At 48.3% G+C, this 17,713-nt stretch overlaps 1 protein-coding gene across 2 annotated transcripts in view; it reads right to left on the reverse strand.

Moving 5' to 3' along the window:
* The window catches only part of LOC126524617 (glutamine synthetase 2 cytoplasmic-like), a 61,271-nt gene that overhangs the window by 27,304 nt on the left and 16,254 nt on the right, over positions 1 to 17,713 (reverse strand). Inside the window, exon 6 of one of the 2 annotated variants that reach the window (XM_050172916.3) lies at positions 16,481 to 16,877. The exons of the other annotated variant lie outside the window; for it this stretch is intronic. Within the exon in view, the coding sequence (XP_050028873.2) occupies positions 16,592 to 16,877 (286 nt within the window). The 3' untranslated portion in view covers positions 16,481 to 16,591. Of the gene's footprint in view, positions 1 to 16,480; positions 16,878 to 17,713 lie in introns of those variants that run through there. 2 annotated transcript variants of the gene reach the window in all.

Raw genomic sequence — 17,713 nt, forward strand, 5'->3', positions numbered from 1 at the left:
TTTTAAAGCCAAGCTTCTTATATTTCACTGACGCGTCTGTGAGCGCCGAAAACGCACTGCAGGAAAGCCAACTCACACATCTTCGTAAAACACTAGAGTTTACATTCGCAGTAATGCGCCTGCATCGACTGGCCGGCTGGTCAGCACCTTACAACGGTGCGAAGCGACGAGCTCAGCAAGGGCAATGCATCCGCACAATGTTCACTGGAAGTGCAGGTTGCGTCTGCGAGGCATGACATCACCCCTGTCGCGAATCAGTGAGCTTCCCTGCTTGGCGGAGGCAGCAAGTGCGCGTGAACAGGGGCTAATTTTAGGATCTGAAAAAGATGGTTGTATGCCGCGCTACCCAGGCGAACTGTATATATCTGCATTGTATTACACGCGACACGCAATGCATTCCCGGCGCTCACCATGGGTAGGCCACGGCTGCAGCGGGCTGCAGAAGAGGAGGCTGCCGTACCCGAACGCAATTGTAGAGTAGTCCGTGAAAGCGCGAGTGTGTGCGTGTAATGAACGGCTACATGATCTAAAGTAAACGCTATGCGACTGAACGAAATCAGTCTTCAATTTCAATGTTCGAAAATACAATACTAAACAAGCATTCAAATCACATATGTATAGCATCGGGTCGCTCAGCATTTCTTGGGTTCGTGGCGCGGTCGTCTGCTTTCGACTGTATTTGATTCAGTTTGCATGCGGGGAAAGCTCCGCATTCAACGATTTTTCTTTAAGAAAGGGGCTTTCATTTTTTAAACCTCCTTGGGCAAAGCAGTGCCTCAGACGTTTCCGGCGCCATGCCACGCCGTAGGTCGGCGAGCGCTGTAGATACGCGGCAAATTCTATTTCCCAGAATCGAAGGGTACGTTGCCGTGTATCTGCCTTTTGAACATCGCTATTGGGAATGACAAATAAAACTTGAGCGTACTAGAAGTTGCAGCATGAGTGATATTGTGAACAAACATTAGGAAGAACCCGGATGGAATATTTTACAGCCGAGTTCTTGCGGACTAGTTCCCAAGGATCGTGCCTGTGTGTCGACACAAAACTTCGGCTTCCGCATCAGACGCCACCTGCGTTCATTCAGCAAGCCGATCCCGAAGATAGTACAATACAGGACCAACCCGCGGCAGACGTGAAAAAGGCGTTAACCACTCCCCATACGTGCGCCGATCGCGAAGATAATGCAATGCCGGGCCGACCCGCGGAGGTACAGTTCGCCATTAAGGGGTCCACTTGCACAGCTTTGCTGGTCATCCTTGTTCACATAGTGGGAAAGCACTGATTTTTTTTTTGTAACTTATTTGGGAATAACTAGCGTATGTAACGCGGTCCTGTACAAAAGGTAGGGGAGGGGGGGTATCTCGTTTTATTCTCGCAACTTGCCCGGATGATCTCGTTTCAGTGCTCGGATAACGGCTCTGGCTTTTGGCTCCACTTCACCTGAAGTTCGTCGACGACGAGAGCTAAAATCATTTCATGCTTAAAAACATTTCACCAAAGGAACTATAATGCCTTCGCATTATAGTTCGAACTCCTCGAACTGACAAAGAAAGACCAAGTCGAAAGAATTAGTGAACTCACAGTATCCGGGACATTAATGTCACTATCTCCCCACATAGCTCGCTCAACACCAGCAGAGGAGTAATATCAGAAGAGGGTTTCTTGAACCTCAGTGACGAAGAGGTCCTTGAGGCATTCCAGGAGCAAAATGTAATCAAGGTACAAAGAATAACACTTCGACGAAACGACCAACAGATCTCCACAAAAGATGTGGTACTCACATTTGGTTCTAGTACTGTGCCCAGTTCACTCGACGCAGGCTACCTGAAAATCAACGTCCGACCATATATACCGAACACGAGGCGGTGATTCAAGTGCCAGAGGCTCGGACATGCATCACAATGGTGCAGAGAAAAGGAAACATGCGCGAACTGTAGTACCAAGTAAAATGAACTCTATTAACAAAGTCATTCCCCCCTCTGTTATGTACTCCATATACGTCGATGATCTGTAAATAGTGTGCCGCGCCTCAAACTTACCAAAATGTGAAAGGCCCCCAGCTCCAGATAACAATAAAGAAATTAGAGGAGTGGGCTGAGAAAAATGGCTTCCGCTTCTCTACTCAAAATGGTTACGGTGCTATTTTCGCTAAAACGAGGGTTGTACGTAGATCCGAAATTAAAATTGAATGAAGTCGGGCTGCCGGTAAAACATGAATATAAATTCTTGGGAGTAATCTTTGGCAAAAAACTAAACTTCCTAGCCCACATGCGCCCACTAACCCACTAGCCCACTAAAGATTAAGCCAAATGAAGCATTGAATATCCTCAAAGTGTTGTCTCATAAGCACTGGGGTTCCGACCGAACGTGCATATTACGTATTTACCGGTCTCTGGTGCGTAGCCCTTTAGACTACGGCTCAGTGGTTTGCGGCTCAGCCAGACAGTCCTACATCCAACGAGTTGATCCAGTACATAACCTTGGACTGCGATTAGCAAATGGTGCCTGCAGAACATCACCTATTCAAAGTTTATACGTTGAGTGTAATGAACCTTCCTTACAGCAGCGCAAAGCATTGCTCACTTTTTCTTACGTAGTCAGGATTCTGTTTTCACCGCAACACATATCCTACAACACCGTCACAGTGCAAGTCACGCTTAGACTACACAAATAAACCGAACATGATTAAGCCGCTTGTCCTGCGATATGAGCAATATTGTTGCGAGTATGACAGCCCTCGCGAAGTCCTCCAGGTTGCCAAAAAACCACTACGGTTGCCCCCGTGGTACGATTTCACACAGTTATGTGACTGGACATTAACACATCTAAAGAAAGGAGACATCCCACACGAACACATTATACAAAAATTCCGTGCTCTTCAGGAGAAATATCAAAATAACATGAAATATTACACGGATGGCTCTAAAACAAAATAACATGTGGGTGTGGATGCCGTAACGGAAAATGGGGAAACAGCTACAGCACGCCTCAGTTCTCACGGCCGAAGTCTACGCTATATGGGTTGTTGTTAAAAACATTATTACTGATAAACACAAAAATGCGGTCATATACACTGACTCTTTAAGCACACTTAAGGCTCTACATCTGAAATCTGACTGTGAACCCTTGATAGGAGACATTTTATACATGGTGGCGCTTATCAAATACGGGAGGTCAATTCGTTTCTGCTGGGTACCAAGCCACGTTGGCATACCGGGTGACGAAGCAGCTGATAGATCTGCATCGACTGCAGCGGACAAAGACATAGCAAACACAACACTTCCATATAAAAATAGCGTCCTTGCGATTAGAAAAGCATTAACGTCAAAATGGCCACACGAATTGGACCGTTGCGCCGACAAGAAGCTATATCTCACTAAACCCGTAGTTGGGGAGTGGAAGTCATGTTACCATCAGGAACGGTTCCTCGAAGTAGCTTTATGCCGACTACGCAATGGGCACACAAACCTAACACACAATTATTTACTTACGAAAGTTGACACACCAACATGCGAGAAATGCCAAGAATCACTAACAGTTATGCATATATTACTGACATGTACACACATTGAAACGCACAGGCGAAACCTTTTGCATAACTTATATGAGCTACAGATACCTTTACACGCTGCTTTAATTTTAGGTGGCGATACGCTAATCCCACTATCTGACGTGCGTAAATTTCTAGACGACACTGGGTTTTTACATAAAATATAGACTATTAACACAGCCTTTTCCTTCCTAAACTGAATTTTAAAACCCCTCGTGTTTGGCGAAGCATAGTCTTAGCCGCCTTTTGCGCCATTAAAGCGCGTTTAACTAACTGCCATGAAGTGCTGATGGTCAACAATAGTAGCGGTTGAGGCGGGTAGTCGATTCCACTCAGGAGATGTACGCGGAAGGATAAATGAGACATGACATTGGTTTGGGGGCCATAATGACATTCCAACTTTGTTATTGTGATCTAACCTTGTTGAAATGTATTGAGGAGGGGAGCTAAGTTCATCGTGAAGGAAAGGATGAGGAAATATCTTATAAAAAGTGAAAGTCTAAGGCCTTTACGGCGAGAGGCTAAAGATAGCAAATCACGGTTTAATTTCATTAGAGAAGTGCTGGAAGTTCGGTTATAATTTGAAAAAACGAAACGAGCAGAGTTATTTTGTACCATTTGTAATGAGTGACTTATGTTCTTCTGAAAGGGATCCCCAACTGCTGCGGCTTACTCAAACTTTGAGCGGACTGGTGACTTGTATAGCATTAATTTTAGGGAAGATGGTGCCTTAGTGAAATTGCGTTTTAGGTATCTCAGCATGCGGTTAGCGTTTTTAATTACGTAAGAAGCGTGCATGTACCACGAGAGGTTGCTAGTAATATGGATACCAAGATATTTGTAGGATCAAACAGGGTCTAAGAGGAAATTATTAACGTACTATGAAGGAAGCTAGTTAGAAGTTCTGGACACGCGCATGAATTTAGATTTTCGATATTTAATTCCATTGACCATGATTGGCACCAAGTAGAAATAGCGTTAAGGTCGGATTGAAGAGAAGATATATCAGTGTCGCATATTATTTTCCTGGAGATTACGCAATCATCGGCGAATAAATGGATGTTAGGGGAAACACAAGAGGGTAGATCATTTATGTAAATTAAGAAAAGCAGGGGGTCAAGTACCGACCCTTGAGGTACGCCGGACTGTACTTTGCAAAGACAAACTGTGAACGGTTAGAAAGAAAGCACTCAAGCCATGCAAGCAGTCTGGGATCAAGCATTCTCTTAGTTGGGCTCCCGGCGTATTGTGGCGTTTCTTCTGCGCTTCGACACTGCACCACTGCTCTATTGGACTACCGCTGGTAAAAACTTTTTTTGACAGTCTGCGAAGTATTTCAAACAACCACGCTTACTGAATTAGCTTACGGAAACTAGCTAAGCTTGCGGTGCCGTTAGCGAAAAACAGTTCAGCTGTCTGGCGCAGTTAATTTGTGTTAATAAGTCGTACTGGGAGATGTTTGTGACGCTATCTGTGAGTCCCCCATTATTGTAACTAATTTTGGTTGTTTTTCGCCGCACTGGCCTTGTCTGGCGTTGTGACGCAGTTAGCAAAAAGCAGTTCGTTCGTGTGACGCAGTTTTCTCGCGCGTACTGAATTTTACTGGGACAAGTTCATGACGCTTTTTGTGACCACAATCATGACTGTAAAAAATGTCGTTACATTTTAGGATAATATTGAGGCACAATCGCCGCGCCTGTCGTGAAGCAGCGAAAAGCAGCTCGGCCATGGTGACAAAGTTAGTTCGATATTTATACTCAATCTTACTGGGAGAAGTTTGTGAATTTTTTTTATGGTCCCACAACAACATACACCTTTTTTCGGTACTCACGCTTGTCTAAAACGCTGCAAGCGATTGGCAAAAGTGATAACAGGGAGTGTGTTGCTTGCGCTGGCAGAACGTGAAAACGTTATCTCCAAGGAACTCAAACACCAGGAACTTGCAACTCGAAAATTTTGCCTTCTGAACGAATGAAGACAATCTTTGCACCCAAGCATTTGTCTTGAGTGCGAGTAGAAGGAATTCTGCGAGCCTTCAGCGTGGTTTGGTTGAGAGCCTGCATTGTGGCCACGTCTGTGTATACATAACATACTATCGCGTAGGCTAAAGCCAAGTTGTTTTGCAAACATGCAGGCGGCCGTGTATTTGTGCTCTTAAAGTGCAGGCCTGGGAATGGGATATTGCTCGGAAATCAAATGTTTTCGTGATATTACGGTATTGTTTGGGATGAGTCGGCTATTTCCTACGCCATGTATGTAAAAGCGAACTGCTTTTGTTTGTAATGCCGTCCATTCGCTACTTTAGCACGTTTCCCCTCTACACGCATTATTCATATAAGGTGCTAATAGCAATAAGACATTTCTTGTAATTTATTTTCTTTCAGTTGACGTCGTCCAGTGGAGCTTCGTACGGGAACTACTGCTGCTTACCTGGTACTACAACGTTGGATGAACGCATAAAAAGCTGGGACGAGCATCTATATAGAGGAAAATAAGCGTTTCCTCATTTCACAAGGTGTCTTGCGCCTTCTTCATGAAATTACACGTGGCGCACATTCCAAAGAGGGTTGTAAAGATCGTTCACAATCACTTTTACTTAATAGTAAAACGATATTGCGCACCAACATCGCGCGTCGTTGAGCAGTAGAAGCAAAAAAATTACTGTCCCGCTGATGAGTGCAGCCGGCGTAACGCTTTCGGCTAGCGTTAAAAACTCCCGTGCGCCCAAAACCGGAAGTGCGGTTCAGGTATTAATGCTGGAGGCATGGTGCGCTATATTAGGTACGGCCGTTGGGCGGTATGGGGATGTCCGCTCTTGTCGAATTTCCTTCTGTGTGATATAGTGAAATCACATGTCCACGCCGAGGTAACAGGCATAGTGACACTGATATGTCAGTGGATCCAGTCCTTACAGCGTGCCCACGAGATACCACTTTGCAGAACCTACATAGTCTCTCAAGGTAGCTACACAAAGTGATTTAGAATATCCCTTTATATCTTAGTATTTTGCAAGAAATCTTATCTAGCGCAATGCAGCTGTACACTTAGAATAAACCATTTATCTAACTTACGTTGCACACACACACACAAAAAAAAAAAAACCTGTACCGTGCGTCGTTAATACAGAATAAAGTACTTGTTACCTATCCGCTTCGGGCAGCCACCGTAGAGTCATTACGTTTTCATTTCTGCTTCATGTCGTATAAAAGGGCTTATTTGTTTCTTTCATTGATTTGCCTATTTTGTAGGTACTCAACGGACTAAAAATGTGGGCCAACTTCGTAGGCAGAGCAGTTTAACACAGCGTCTTAAGTTTCAGTTCCCATCTACACCCACCAAACAGCCATTGATAAAAACAAATAATTAACAGGACCACATTATATCTTCAGCATTTTTTTTCTTTACCACAGTAAAGAAAAGAAAATGACCAACCATTGCCATACTTCCTAATACGATATTTGAGCGCAGCTCTATACGTGCAAGAAGTATGCGTCTCAATGTTTTGTATTATGATTATATAGTTTAAACGGTATATATTAGGAAGAGAACGCTGTGAGTTGCGCGGCTGCTGCGGCGGGCAATCTCTCTCATGCGGTACATTGCAAATAGAGCCGAAGTGCGGGGCGACTACCGCGCTAATCGTGAACTCGGCAGAGGCAGCGCTTGGGTAACACGTGGGTGCGATTCACAGTAGCCACTGCAGACAGAACTCCCCTCATGCAGCGCTTTGTTTTCGTATATGGTATCCGTGGACGTGCTTGATGCATGCCATTGGTGAACAGACAGACGACGGAGCGCTCCTCTGTTGCCATCTCGTAGCGGTTGTCGCCACCGAGCCCGTCTTGCGCGGCGCTACGTGTTTCTTCTCCCGCTTTTACCATAGCCCGTTCCGGCTGTTTCCTCGTCGCGCGCTTTTCGATATCTGCGCCTTTCACTCCCCGCTGCGCTCCGCGTTCGTTCTTTCATCCTTCGCTGTGCTCGGTTATGCCTACGCCGACGGTCAACGCAATAACGGACGCCCAAGAGCTGCTGTCTAAAACGTCACATGACTTGTTCGCTAGCTGCCTATGAGAGCGGACGTGTTTGGGTCGCTCCGTGTATCTCGGCTGATAGCACAGGCTCGCAAGCCATCGCCGCGCATGCCATTGTCACCGCGCCTGCGGTACGAGCATGGTACTGCTCCTGGCTGAACGTCACCAGGACTAGCTGTCTAGTCCTGTAGGCTAAGGAGCGGTCTGCCAGAAGCCTGGGATGAAACCACGGGGTCGCCCCTCGGCTCTTGTCTTCTGGATTTTATCAACGGCCTGTACTGACCACCGTTGGCGGCGCTCGCTTCCCAGTTGTACGCGGGACTCTCGGCAAGACAGCCCCGGCGGCTCGCCGGTTGCGTTTGGCCGCGGCAGCACGCCAGCGTCAGTCAATTCCAAAAACACTACCAGAAATCTTTATTTTAGAGTTTCGCTTGCGTACTTGTTCTTGGCAGTGCTCTTCCTGCGCTTCTTTCCTGCGCGAGAACGTTTGATGTGGTTACTTGTTAAGTAAAGGAGAGATGCATCTCACAGGCGTACCTGTGAGATACACCTTATTTCAATTCCCTTTTTCTGGTTTAGGCGTATTTATGGCTAACGGTAGTCATTATTCGCAATTGTACTAGTAAAGGTACCGCTCCGCCCCTCATTTCCACCTTGGGTTTACCCCCCCCCCCCCCCCCCCGAAAAGAAAACAAGCTAAAAAAGTAGTAGCTCTACCCGCAAATCCTGGGTACGTGCCTGACATAGTCGTTTTGTTGGCGCATGAACGGTGTGTCCGAAGTCCACGCCAGCTCTTTGTTTCCGCGCTCGCCGCATGCCTGGCGGCCATCGGCCCTCCGCTTTCCTCCTTACCCTCTCGTCATGCCGTACTCCACTTTCCGCCTCATGGCACCGCTGCATCCTTGTATCCATCTTGGCTTTCGGCGCTTTTTCTATCCCCCCATGCGTGCCGCGTTCGTTCTCATCTTTGGCTCTGCTCGTTTGCTTCTTCGCAGGAGCGGGCGCCTAAGAGCTGCGCTCTGATAGCATAGTGCCGCGCTAGACGTATTGTGCGACGACAACAGCTGCGAGATGGCGCTAAAGCAGCGCACGTCGTCTGTTCACCGATGACGCCACCGATAAGGCATGCGGCGAGTGCGTTCACCGACACCATATGTCGAAAAAAGTTTGAAGGACTCGTAAGCTTCGCCTTTAAGAGTGGAGCGCGGCAAACTTCAATGATCCCTGACTGCTTGTCACGCTTTCCGGAAACCGCGGAGGCGAGCGTGGTGGCAAGGAACCAAATGTGCGGCGCCGCTAAATGAATGGTAGAAATCCTTCAAAAGGCTACTGTTATTGAGTTTCCCTTTAACAGAATTATGTGTTTGGGCATACTTGACATAAACTCCGATGCTATCAAGTCTCCAGGTTGTGTTTAGCCGCACTTTAGGGTATTTCTGAGGCATCCTACTTGAGGAATTCAATTAGTTCGGGAACGCCCCTGCGCCACGCGGATGGCCTACGTGGTTGTGGTTCGTAATGATTTTCCCCGAACCAACATCCGACGCCGACAACGCATTTTCTTGTACGTGTTTCGCAAGTCGCGGGTCACTTTTTTCGTCGTGACGATACATTGGATTTTTCACAAGCACTGCTCCAGGAGGTCACATGTAACCGGCAAACGGAGGCCACGGGCGAGCACCTAAGGTTATAGTAAAGCAGGCGGCGCAGGATCTCCAGGCCACCCAAGGGGTAGTGGGGGGATCAAAGTTGGAAGCAGGGCGGCCCGTGTGTTGGAGCAGCGGAGGCCAAAGCGTGCCAGGGGGGTTCTCGCATAAAAAATTGACTAACAGCACCCCTGGCACGCGCAGACATCGGAGAGCCCCAACCCACGGACCATTCCGGGTTCTAGCTTTGGTGTCCCCGTTGCCGTTTTGATGTCCTGGAGGCGCCGCTAGTAACGCGAAACAATGACACGTTTTTATAATTAGTAAAAAAATACGTTTGAATAAATATGATTACGTCCAGCCGCCAACATGTGACGCTAAGTTCAGCACTACCGCGCCCCCGCGACTTCTGCAGCACCAGTAAGAACTTTGCGTCTGAAGGTACACCGGACAGACTTTTCTCGTGCTTGCGGTGCTGGTGCTGGGTCAGTCATCGTCACCGGCGGCCTTTCAGCCACTTGCGGTTCAACTGCGTTTGCTAAGGCGCTCTGCCTTCCAGACTTTCAATATATGAGGTCCGGGCTCTACTACGGTCGCTACTGCTCCCACAGAAACATCTGTGATGTTATTTACAAGGTACATCGCCTTAACGATCCTTAGCCCGCTGCTTCGCCTACTTTACCGTGCCAGCAGCCAGCGTCCGAGCGATGCCGGCACGCCTAGGGACAAACGTCTACAACACGCAGTACCTAGGCAGAGTAATATATTCAAGGAGCAAAAGCCCCCAGATTTTCTCTCTCGCGCCAGCTCTTACTCGCGCCTGCGCACAAATGACTGGCGATCCCTCAAATGAACGTCTCGTCCGCCCCCACCACTGGCTTGGCGCATGCGCTCTCCGCAGCTGGATCGCCGCCTGACTCCGTGACTCACCGCGCGCCTGGATAAGAGGAGGGAGCGCTCGCGTATACAGTCCATTCCACACACAGCAGTCAACGCTGCGGAGACTAGAGAGACTTCTTTCAGTGACTTCGTTCACATTTGGATATAGTTCGATGTTTTTGTAGCCTGAGCTACACTGGCCGAGGTTCAGCAGTTTCGCGTGGCTCCTGGAGAGCCGTGCTGCGCATGTGCGAGGAGCAGGACGTCACACGACGCACAGCTGGCGCACCGGAGCCGCCGCCGCCGCCGCACGCACCTCGCTGGTCTGCGCATTCCAAGGAGAGACGTCGCAGCCGCGGCAGACGCACTGGCGCCCTCGCGTGCCCAGCTGTGCGCCTCCATTGCGCAGTAGCCAAGTCTGACGCTGCGCCGGAGCAGCTTGATAGCGCCCCTCATTTTGTGCGCATGTGCAGGGGTATCAGTGGGAGTATTCTTATAGCGGGGCGTTTGCCAGTGTGGTATACACCAGAACTCCGTGAATTCAAAGCGAGCCGCCATATTGGTGAGCGCCGGTCGCGCCATCTATCCCAAGCGCCGCGAAGTAGAAAGCCTGGGCTGCCACACCGGGATATGCGATCCGGTGCAAAAGCGAAACTTGGGCTTTTTAGCTGGGCGGAAGGCGTGTTTCGCGTTTTTTCTAACCTTTCACTTTTGCTGTCTTGATTTAATCAAACTTCAAGACCTCATGCAAGTCCTCAATGGCCACTCTAAGTGCCTCGAAGACTGCAAAAGCGAATACATCGGGTAAGTACGCTATTACTTTTGTACAAACCGCACGCTATATGCTAGAGCACGTATGAAGTGTAATATCTCCGTATTTTTGGCACGTAACCTGTGAAGGAATATACAGCACTGTGTTGGTGCCATATATTATTAAAGGTTGCGCGATAAAGCATTATGAAAATTTTACTTTTCAACATGCATCACGCGGCAAAATTTTGCCCGGGCGTATGCTTTGCGACGAGTTTCACGGAAAGCGGTGTTTCTCAGTGCTCACAAGCATGCGGTAAATTCCTCGTTAGCGTCACCTATTCTCCTTGCATAGGCGCGGTACATCGGACACATTTTCTCGAGCCTGCGGCGCTCGTGCTGTATCAGTCATGCCGGATTATACCATTCTCGCGCCCTCCGGCGCTCTAGCTTCAAAACAGCCTCACTGATTTTCTCGGGGGAGCAGTAGGGGCCGTTGTAGAGACAGGGCCTGCTCTTCTGGATCAGTATCTTCGCTCGTGCCGGTCTTTTCGTTTTGTGCTCTCCGTGACATTTCAAATGCATTTTTAATGGTCCCTTTTGAGTTAAGATGTTTTGAAAGGATGAAGTTGCCGAGCATCACCTGCGATACTCACTCGTGCATTTTTACTGGGTTGCTAGTTCTTTCTATTCACTGCAGCTATCCACCGGTGGCGCAGCTTGGCGTTCTTCGTTGCGGATGGAAATCGGTGCAAGCTGAAAACACCGCACCGGCATGATTCCTTACGTGTGTACGTGTGTTGTGCTCTTTGCAAACAACGCTAAGTAACTTGCTCCTTTTGCGCTGGTTTTTTTGGCATCCAAACACGACGCAATGCCGCCCAGATGCCTTCTTGTACTTTGGGTCCGCGTGAACGGGCACATTTCCGCACTTTGGAGTCCTAGTGCTGGCGCTTGCAATGTCTACTGGTCGCCGACGAACACACTTTGGCATCCCAGTACAAAATCGCGCTGGCAGGCCGGGCCAGGGACCGGGCAACCCGGGGGCCAGAGTATGCGTTCGGTTAGTCTGGGTACGAGGCTATCGTTTGCTGGTCTATAGCCATGGAGAAGGAGAGCGAAATTGCTGCTCAGCGGCGCAGAAGAGCGGAGAAGCTTAACTCATCGGATCCCGAAGTAGTCTGGCAATTAGCGGTTGAGCGTAGGAAGAATGAATAGAAGAAGGTTAAGCGTACTGCGGAGACACCGGAGTAAAGGGAGGAACGTCTAGCAAAGCGGCGTCGCCAGGAGGCTGAGCGACGTGCCTCAGCTCCCGCTACGTTTATCCTGGCATAGCCGAGCTAAGCCACTGCTAATTTTTTGACCGCAACTGTGCGCAAATGGTGTTTAATGTACCCTCATTATTGAATGAAACAATTTTTATTCCTTAGAAACAAACACACTGTGCTATACGACTGCTAATGCGCTATTTTAGACCATATTTATTTTTGTTGTTTTCGTTCTTTTTTTTTTCATTTGCAACCCGTTGCGAGGAGCCTCTTGTGCATGCTCGCGCGAGCGAACGCTGTTGGCGCGCAGCGAAGCGTGGACGGAACGCCTCGGAGTGATAACGTTTCTTGACCGAACTTCTTGCGTAGCTCCCACAGCGTTGACTGCTATGTGTGGAACGGAGTATAGTCAGTGCGAGCTGGTGTGAGCACGGCCATGGATAAGAGCGAGGCTGGGCGTACTTCTCTGAGCGTTGCGCGGGAGTGGCAGGCTTTGAGCCGTCGTCGCCAAGCGGCGTCTGACCACCCTGCGGATATCGCCCGGCGAACCGCTACACTGGAGAGGGTCTGGAATGCCAAGCGCGGGAAGCTAGTTTCGGAAACTGAGCAAGAGCGAGCCGTTCGGGCTCGCACAACGGAGGAAGTGGTACCAGAACCGTAGACAAAGGCAGGCTTTGGACGAATCTGCGACTAAACCAAGCTTTCGCTTTGCATATACAGGGTTAGCTGAGCTAAGCCGTAGCCAATTTTTTTCTTCCGGTTTCATTGCTTGTGCGAACCTGACAGCTCAGTAGACTGCGTTGATTTGTGATGTATACTTTCCTTGTCTGCAAGGCTGTGATAAGCACATTAATAAATCCATTCGAGTACTGTTTGGTCCTACAGCACTATCGTTCTCTTTGTGTCGGTAGCTTAACTGCTATGGTGTGGCGCCGCTGAGCACGAGGTCGCGGGATCAAATCGTGGCCACCGGAGCCGCATGTCGATGGCGGCGAAATGCTAAACCAGTCGTGTCCCTTGCATTGGGGGCAAGTTAATGAATTCCAGGTGGTCAAAATTAATCCGAAGTCCCTCACTACGGCGTGCCTCATAATAAGATTGCGGTTTTGTCACGTAAAACAAACTAATTAATTTTGGTCTCTGTCCATAGTGTCCGAGTTATAGGGACACAGCTTCCCTGCGAAAACTTACAACGCAAAACAATGCAGACGCACGCAGTATACAGACATAAAATTAGCACTTCAACAAAGGAAGGAAGGAAAAAGTGGAGAAGGAAGGCAGGGAGGTTAACCAGTGTAGCGTAACTGGTTTGCTACCCTACACATGGGAGCGGGATGGGGGGGATGAAAGATGCGAGGAGGGGAGAGAGAGAGAGAGAGCACATAACACAGCAAACACATCGTCAGTTACAGTCCGTCACTCTTGCGCGGTACGCGACATCACTGTCACAGCCGCTTGTCCAAGCCCGTATTCTTCATAAACCGAAGTAGTCCCTTCGTCGCCTTCAGCTGCGATGTCTTCTGTCGGCGATATGTGAAAATGGTTGCAACTGACAATGGTCTATTGTCCAGGTGCGCTAGAACGGACGCCATGGACTGTCTCTGAACATTATATTCAGGACAGTCGCACAAAAGTGTTAGTGGTGCTAACGGGTGTGCGGGGAGGGGGGGATAATTATTTTCGGAACCTCTGTCGAGTTTTCCAATGAAGTTTGTTCTTGCTATCGAATTCCAACCTCTTTAACTGTAATAAATCACTGCAATGTAATAAATCACTTGCTTCGGACCTGTCCGGGGCTTCACGAGGCGCACACTCGATACCTGTGCGGCCTTCGCTACCACACGAAATAGCGGTGCCCTTTCCGAAATGGGGTAGCTAGGAGGCGGCTTTCACTCGCTGGTAACTGGGCGTGTGTCAAGGCATTCCTGCGACATGACGCGTCTGGAACGAGTCCTCCTTCTCGAGGGAGCACGCTTTCACGGGTGCGCTGCCCACGGGATGGCTGAGACGTCGCGTTCTCACACAAGAGCCACTAACACCCACACTATTCGCACAACGCAAGCGAGAATCTCTTTTGATAGTTCATGTACTTGCAGTCGCGGTGCAATTGGCAGTTGTGTTTGAAATATATGAGAGAATGAAGACGTGAATTCGGCGAAGCACGATGACGAAAAATACCAACGGCTGCTCATTCACAATAAACAGCGCCAAGAAATACGGACACGGGACAGTGCGAGACCAGTGCTGCTTAATATTATTTTTTTGAATCCTGCACAAATAGCTGCTATTCACAACGGGCTTAAAGAGTGGAAGGAAGAAGGGGAGGGGAGCCATCGTGAATCAATTCTTGCTGCGTATGCATCACAAACGTAAAACTAGAGAGTTTTAAAATACACGAAATAGACACAATCCAAAGACATTAGCTTCTGAGGAAGTTAAGTTCTTTATCGGCAAGAGATATAGAAGGGGCGCTAACGCAAGTGGAACATAATTGACGCATTGAAAAGGCCTTGAAAATATGCCTGGCCATTCTTCCGGTATGACATCAACACTTTGCTCCATAACTCCTTGGAAACTTCTATGGCGCGACATTGGGACATCCCCGAACATCATCAAGAGCGCCTCCATAGACTTGACGCTGGTTTACGATTCCGGCTTCCACTTCGGTTGCGGAGAGCCCAGGAAACACTCATTCATCGATTATGGCTGGGTGTGGCATACACTTACCGATACCTTGACAAGATTGGACAAGCAGGCGACCCTGACTTTAGCGCCTGTCACACTCCCGAGACAATAGCTCACGTACTTTGCGTGTGACCTCAATATGCGGCTGAACGAAGAACACTCAAGTCTACTGTTGACTGCTTGGACTCCTGCCCCTTCTCGAAAGAAAAGCTTTTGGACGCGTGGAGAAGAGTTGACTGTGCCCAACGTGCCATGAAGTCACTTTTGAACTTTCTTAGTGAGAGTGGTTTAGACAATCCCCTCTAGAACCTGTGAAACGTACAGTCAGTGGGAAATGTGTTTGCGCGATAAGTTTTTGGGACAAGATAATTTTTTGTGTGGACAATATTACTTTTGCGTGTATTGCGCCTACAGTGCGCATCCGTATATTGGACAACGTGTACATAGTAGCTTATTGTGCCATAATCACCCGCCACCCACCTTTCGCTCTACTGCCCTCTTCCCCTTACCCCAGTGAAGTGTAGCAGGCTAGAGACATGCTCTCCAGGCCGACCTCTCCTCCTTTCTCTTCATTAAAGTCTACACCTCCTCCCTGGCTATCGTATCGCTGTATCTTCTCAGCACACGTGTGTCTTCTAAGCCGGGGGGAGCACGTACAATTTGCACAACGAACAGCCAGATTACGGCCACTCTTAATCCTGACAGCGTGCTCATGCTCACGTAAACGTTCATTAATAAAGCAACGACTTCACTACTGGCGCAGCTAATCGTGCGCCTCTCTTTCTCTCTCTCTTTTGTTTTGCGAATTCGCATGGGTTTGCCCCGGAGGAGTTTTTGGCGTACAGGCGACCGATAGACGGTCGGACGGGCGAATCGGCAAGCTATTATATGGCTTCGCTGTAAAAAGCTTTCCATGGAATCCATCAGTTTTGCAACAAGTTGCGTTCACCAACACGCGCAACCTTGGCGATCAGTGTCAGCGAATTTTGCCACTGATATTTTGTACATCGGAAACCAGAGACTGTGAAAAGGTAGAACATGTTCCACAACTGTCTACCTCCTCGGCGTTATCGCGTTCACCGCGCGGAAGCAAATTATTTTGCAGAGAGAGTCACTGCGAATCTCTTGGACAGGTATGCGTATACGTCCCTGTTATTACAATGAACATTATACCTATTTATAGGATTCAATGTTTGGAGTTTGAAATTTAAATCAATGAGAAGATCATGCCATGTTTGTTTACGAGGACTTGGTTTCACGAAAAGAAAGAAAGAAATAATGATAACGTTTGAATGACAGCATGAAACGGAAAAAATAGATTACTTGCATTCTACTTCCAAGTGAGAAATAACCGCATCCACTTGTCCCTGCCTGCACCACATTAAAGTGTCCAATTTTTGCTGCTGTAACGTGTGCACCTCTATGTTCAACCTGTACGCTGATCATTATGTATGCAGGAACTAAGGTTGTGGACACGGATATGAGGACTGCACAGTACTGAAGAGGTTTTAGAGCCGGATTTCGGTTCGGGGACACTAGGGGTACCGAGTTCGTCATACTTGTATGGCGCGAGGGCCAGATCGAGAGAGGGACCGGAGGAGGAAGTTAGGGTAGGTAGCATAGCAGTGCTCTGGAAAGGATCGAGAAAAGCTGCAGGGCAACACATCCGGGTGGTGATTATTATGTGCCTTTATTGAATGTGTACTTTATAACGTTCATATAACTTTATAAAGCGCTTTATAACGGTCACAATGTCCGTCGCAAGGAATGCCAGAGTGTCCGTCACTCGAGGCAAATGGTCCTGACGAGTGTCTCGCAGACGGTGTAAGGGTCAGCGTTGCTTCCCGGTCTTCGGTCTTCAAAGTAGCCCTTGCCTGCGTCAACCACATTGCGCGGTATGCGCACACTGGCCTCCTTGGAGCAATCGTCAGCGGTGAACTGGTTGCGGGGCGTGGCCAACATCAGCGCTTCCATCCGCAGTTTGTTTCGCTTGACCGTGGCGGTGTCGTACTTGGCCAAATCAGCATCAGCGTTGCGTTTCAGCTTCTCGATGGCCTCTCTGATGACACTGTGCGTGGTAAGAAACATGTGCTTATTAAAGTTTATGTTGCCGCGCTCATCGGAAAGACAACCTTAAGTGCTAATTCCTGTGGTACTCTCGCCTGCAGCCTTCCCTATAGTGCCCATCTGGGCGCGGCCGAAGCGTTATCATGGCTATGTTAGGTCGTCGCCGTAGCTACAGTCTAGTCATATAGGCATATAGGCGTAGTCTCTAAAGCTTTAACACGGCCTGCCGTTCGAGAAATGTGCCGCCGCTGTTTTCCTTAATGTGCACAACATGTCACATACAGCCTCTTTGTCATTATACGCAAACAGGCAACACGTGTAAATTGGGCGCCTCTACGTTTAGCCTTTCTTTATCTTACGTTTCTGCCCGTAGCAGTGACTTAATCATCAATTAACTGCCCACCGTCGCCACTGGTGAGAGCAGAGGCGGCAAAAAAATTGAAAAGGAAACGCTTGGAAAAGAGGAGACTAATAGTATATTTAAATTATGGGGTAGTACGGGACAAAACCACGATTTGATTATGAGGCACATTGTAGAGGGGGACTGCAGAATAATTTGGGCCACCTGGTGTATTTTAACGTACACCTTAATCTAAGTACACGGGTGTTCTTCGCATTTCGTCCTTATCGAAATGCATCTGCCGTGGCCAGGATACTGATAGGACTCAGTCAACCAGTATTACCATCAGTGTATACCCGTTGAATTTTTTTAGAATGCTCACGAGTCACATGCGTAATCCTAAATCGAGTTTTTGAAGGTAGCTCCGCATTAACTAATTGATTCATAATTCACTCATTACCATTAATTGACTAACGCTCAACTTTTATGCTCCGACT

Source organism: Dermacentor andersoni, chromosome 3, assembly GCF_023375885.2.
Source record: "Dermacentor andersoni chromosome 3, qqDerAnde1_hic_scaffold, whole genome shotgun sequence".
In the NCBI taxonomy this organism is placed as follows: domain Eukaryota; kingdom Metazoa; phylum Arthropoda; class Arachnida; order Ixodida; family Ixodidae; genus Dermacentor; species Dermacentor andersoni.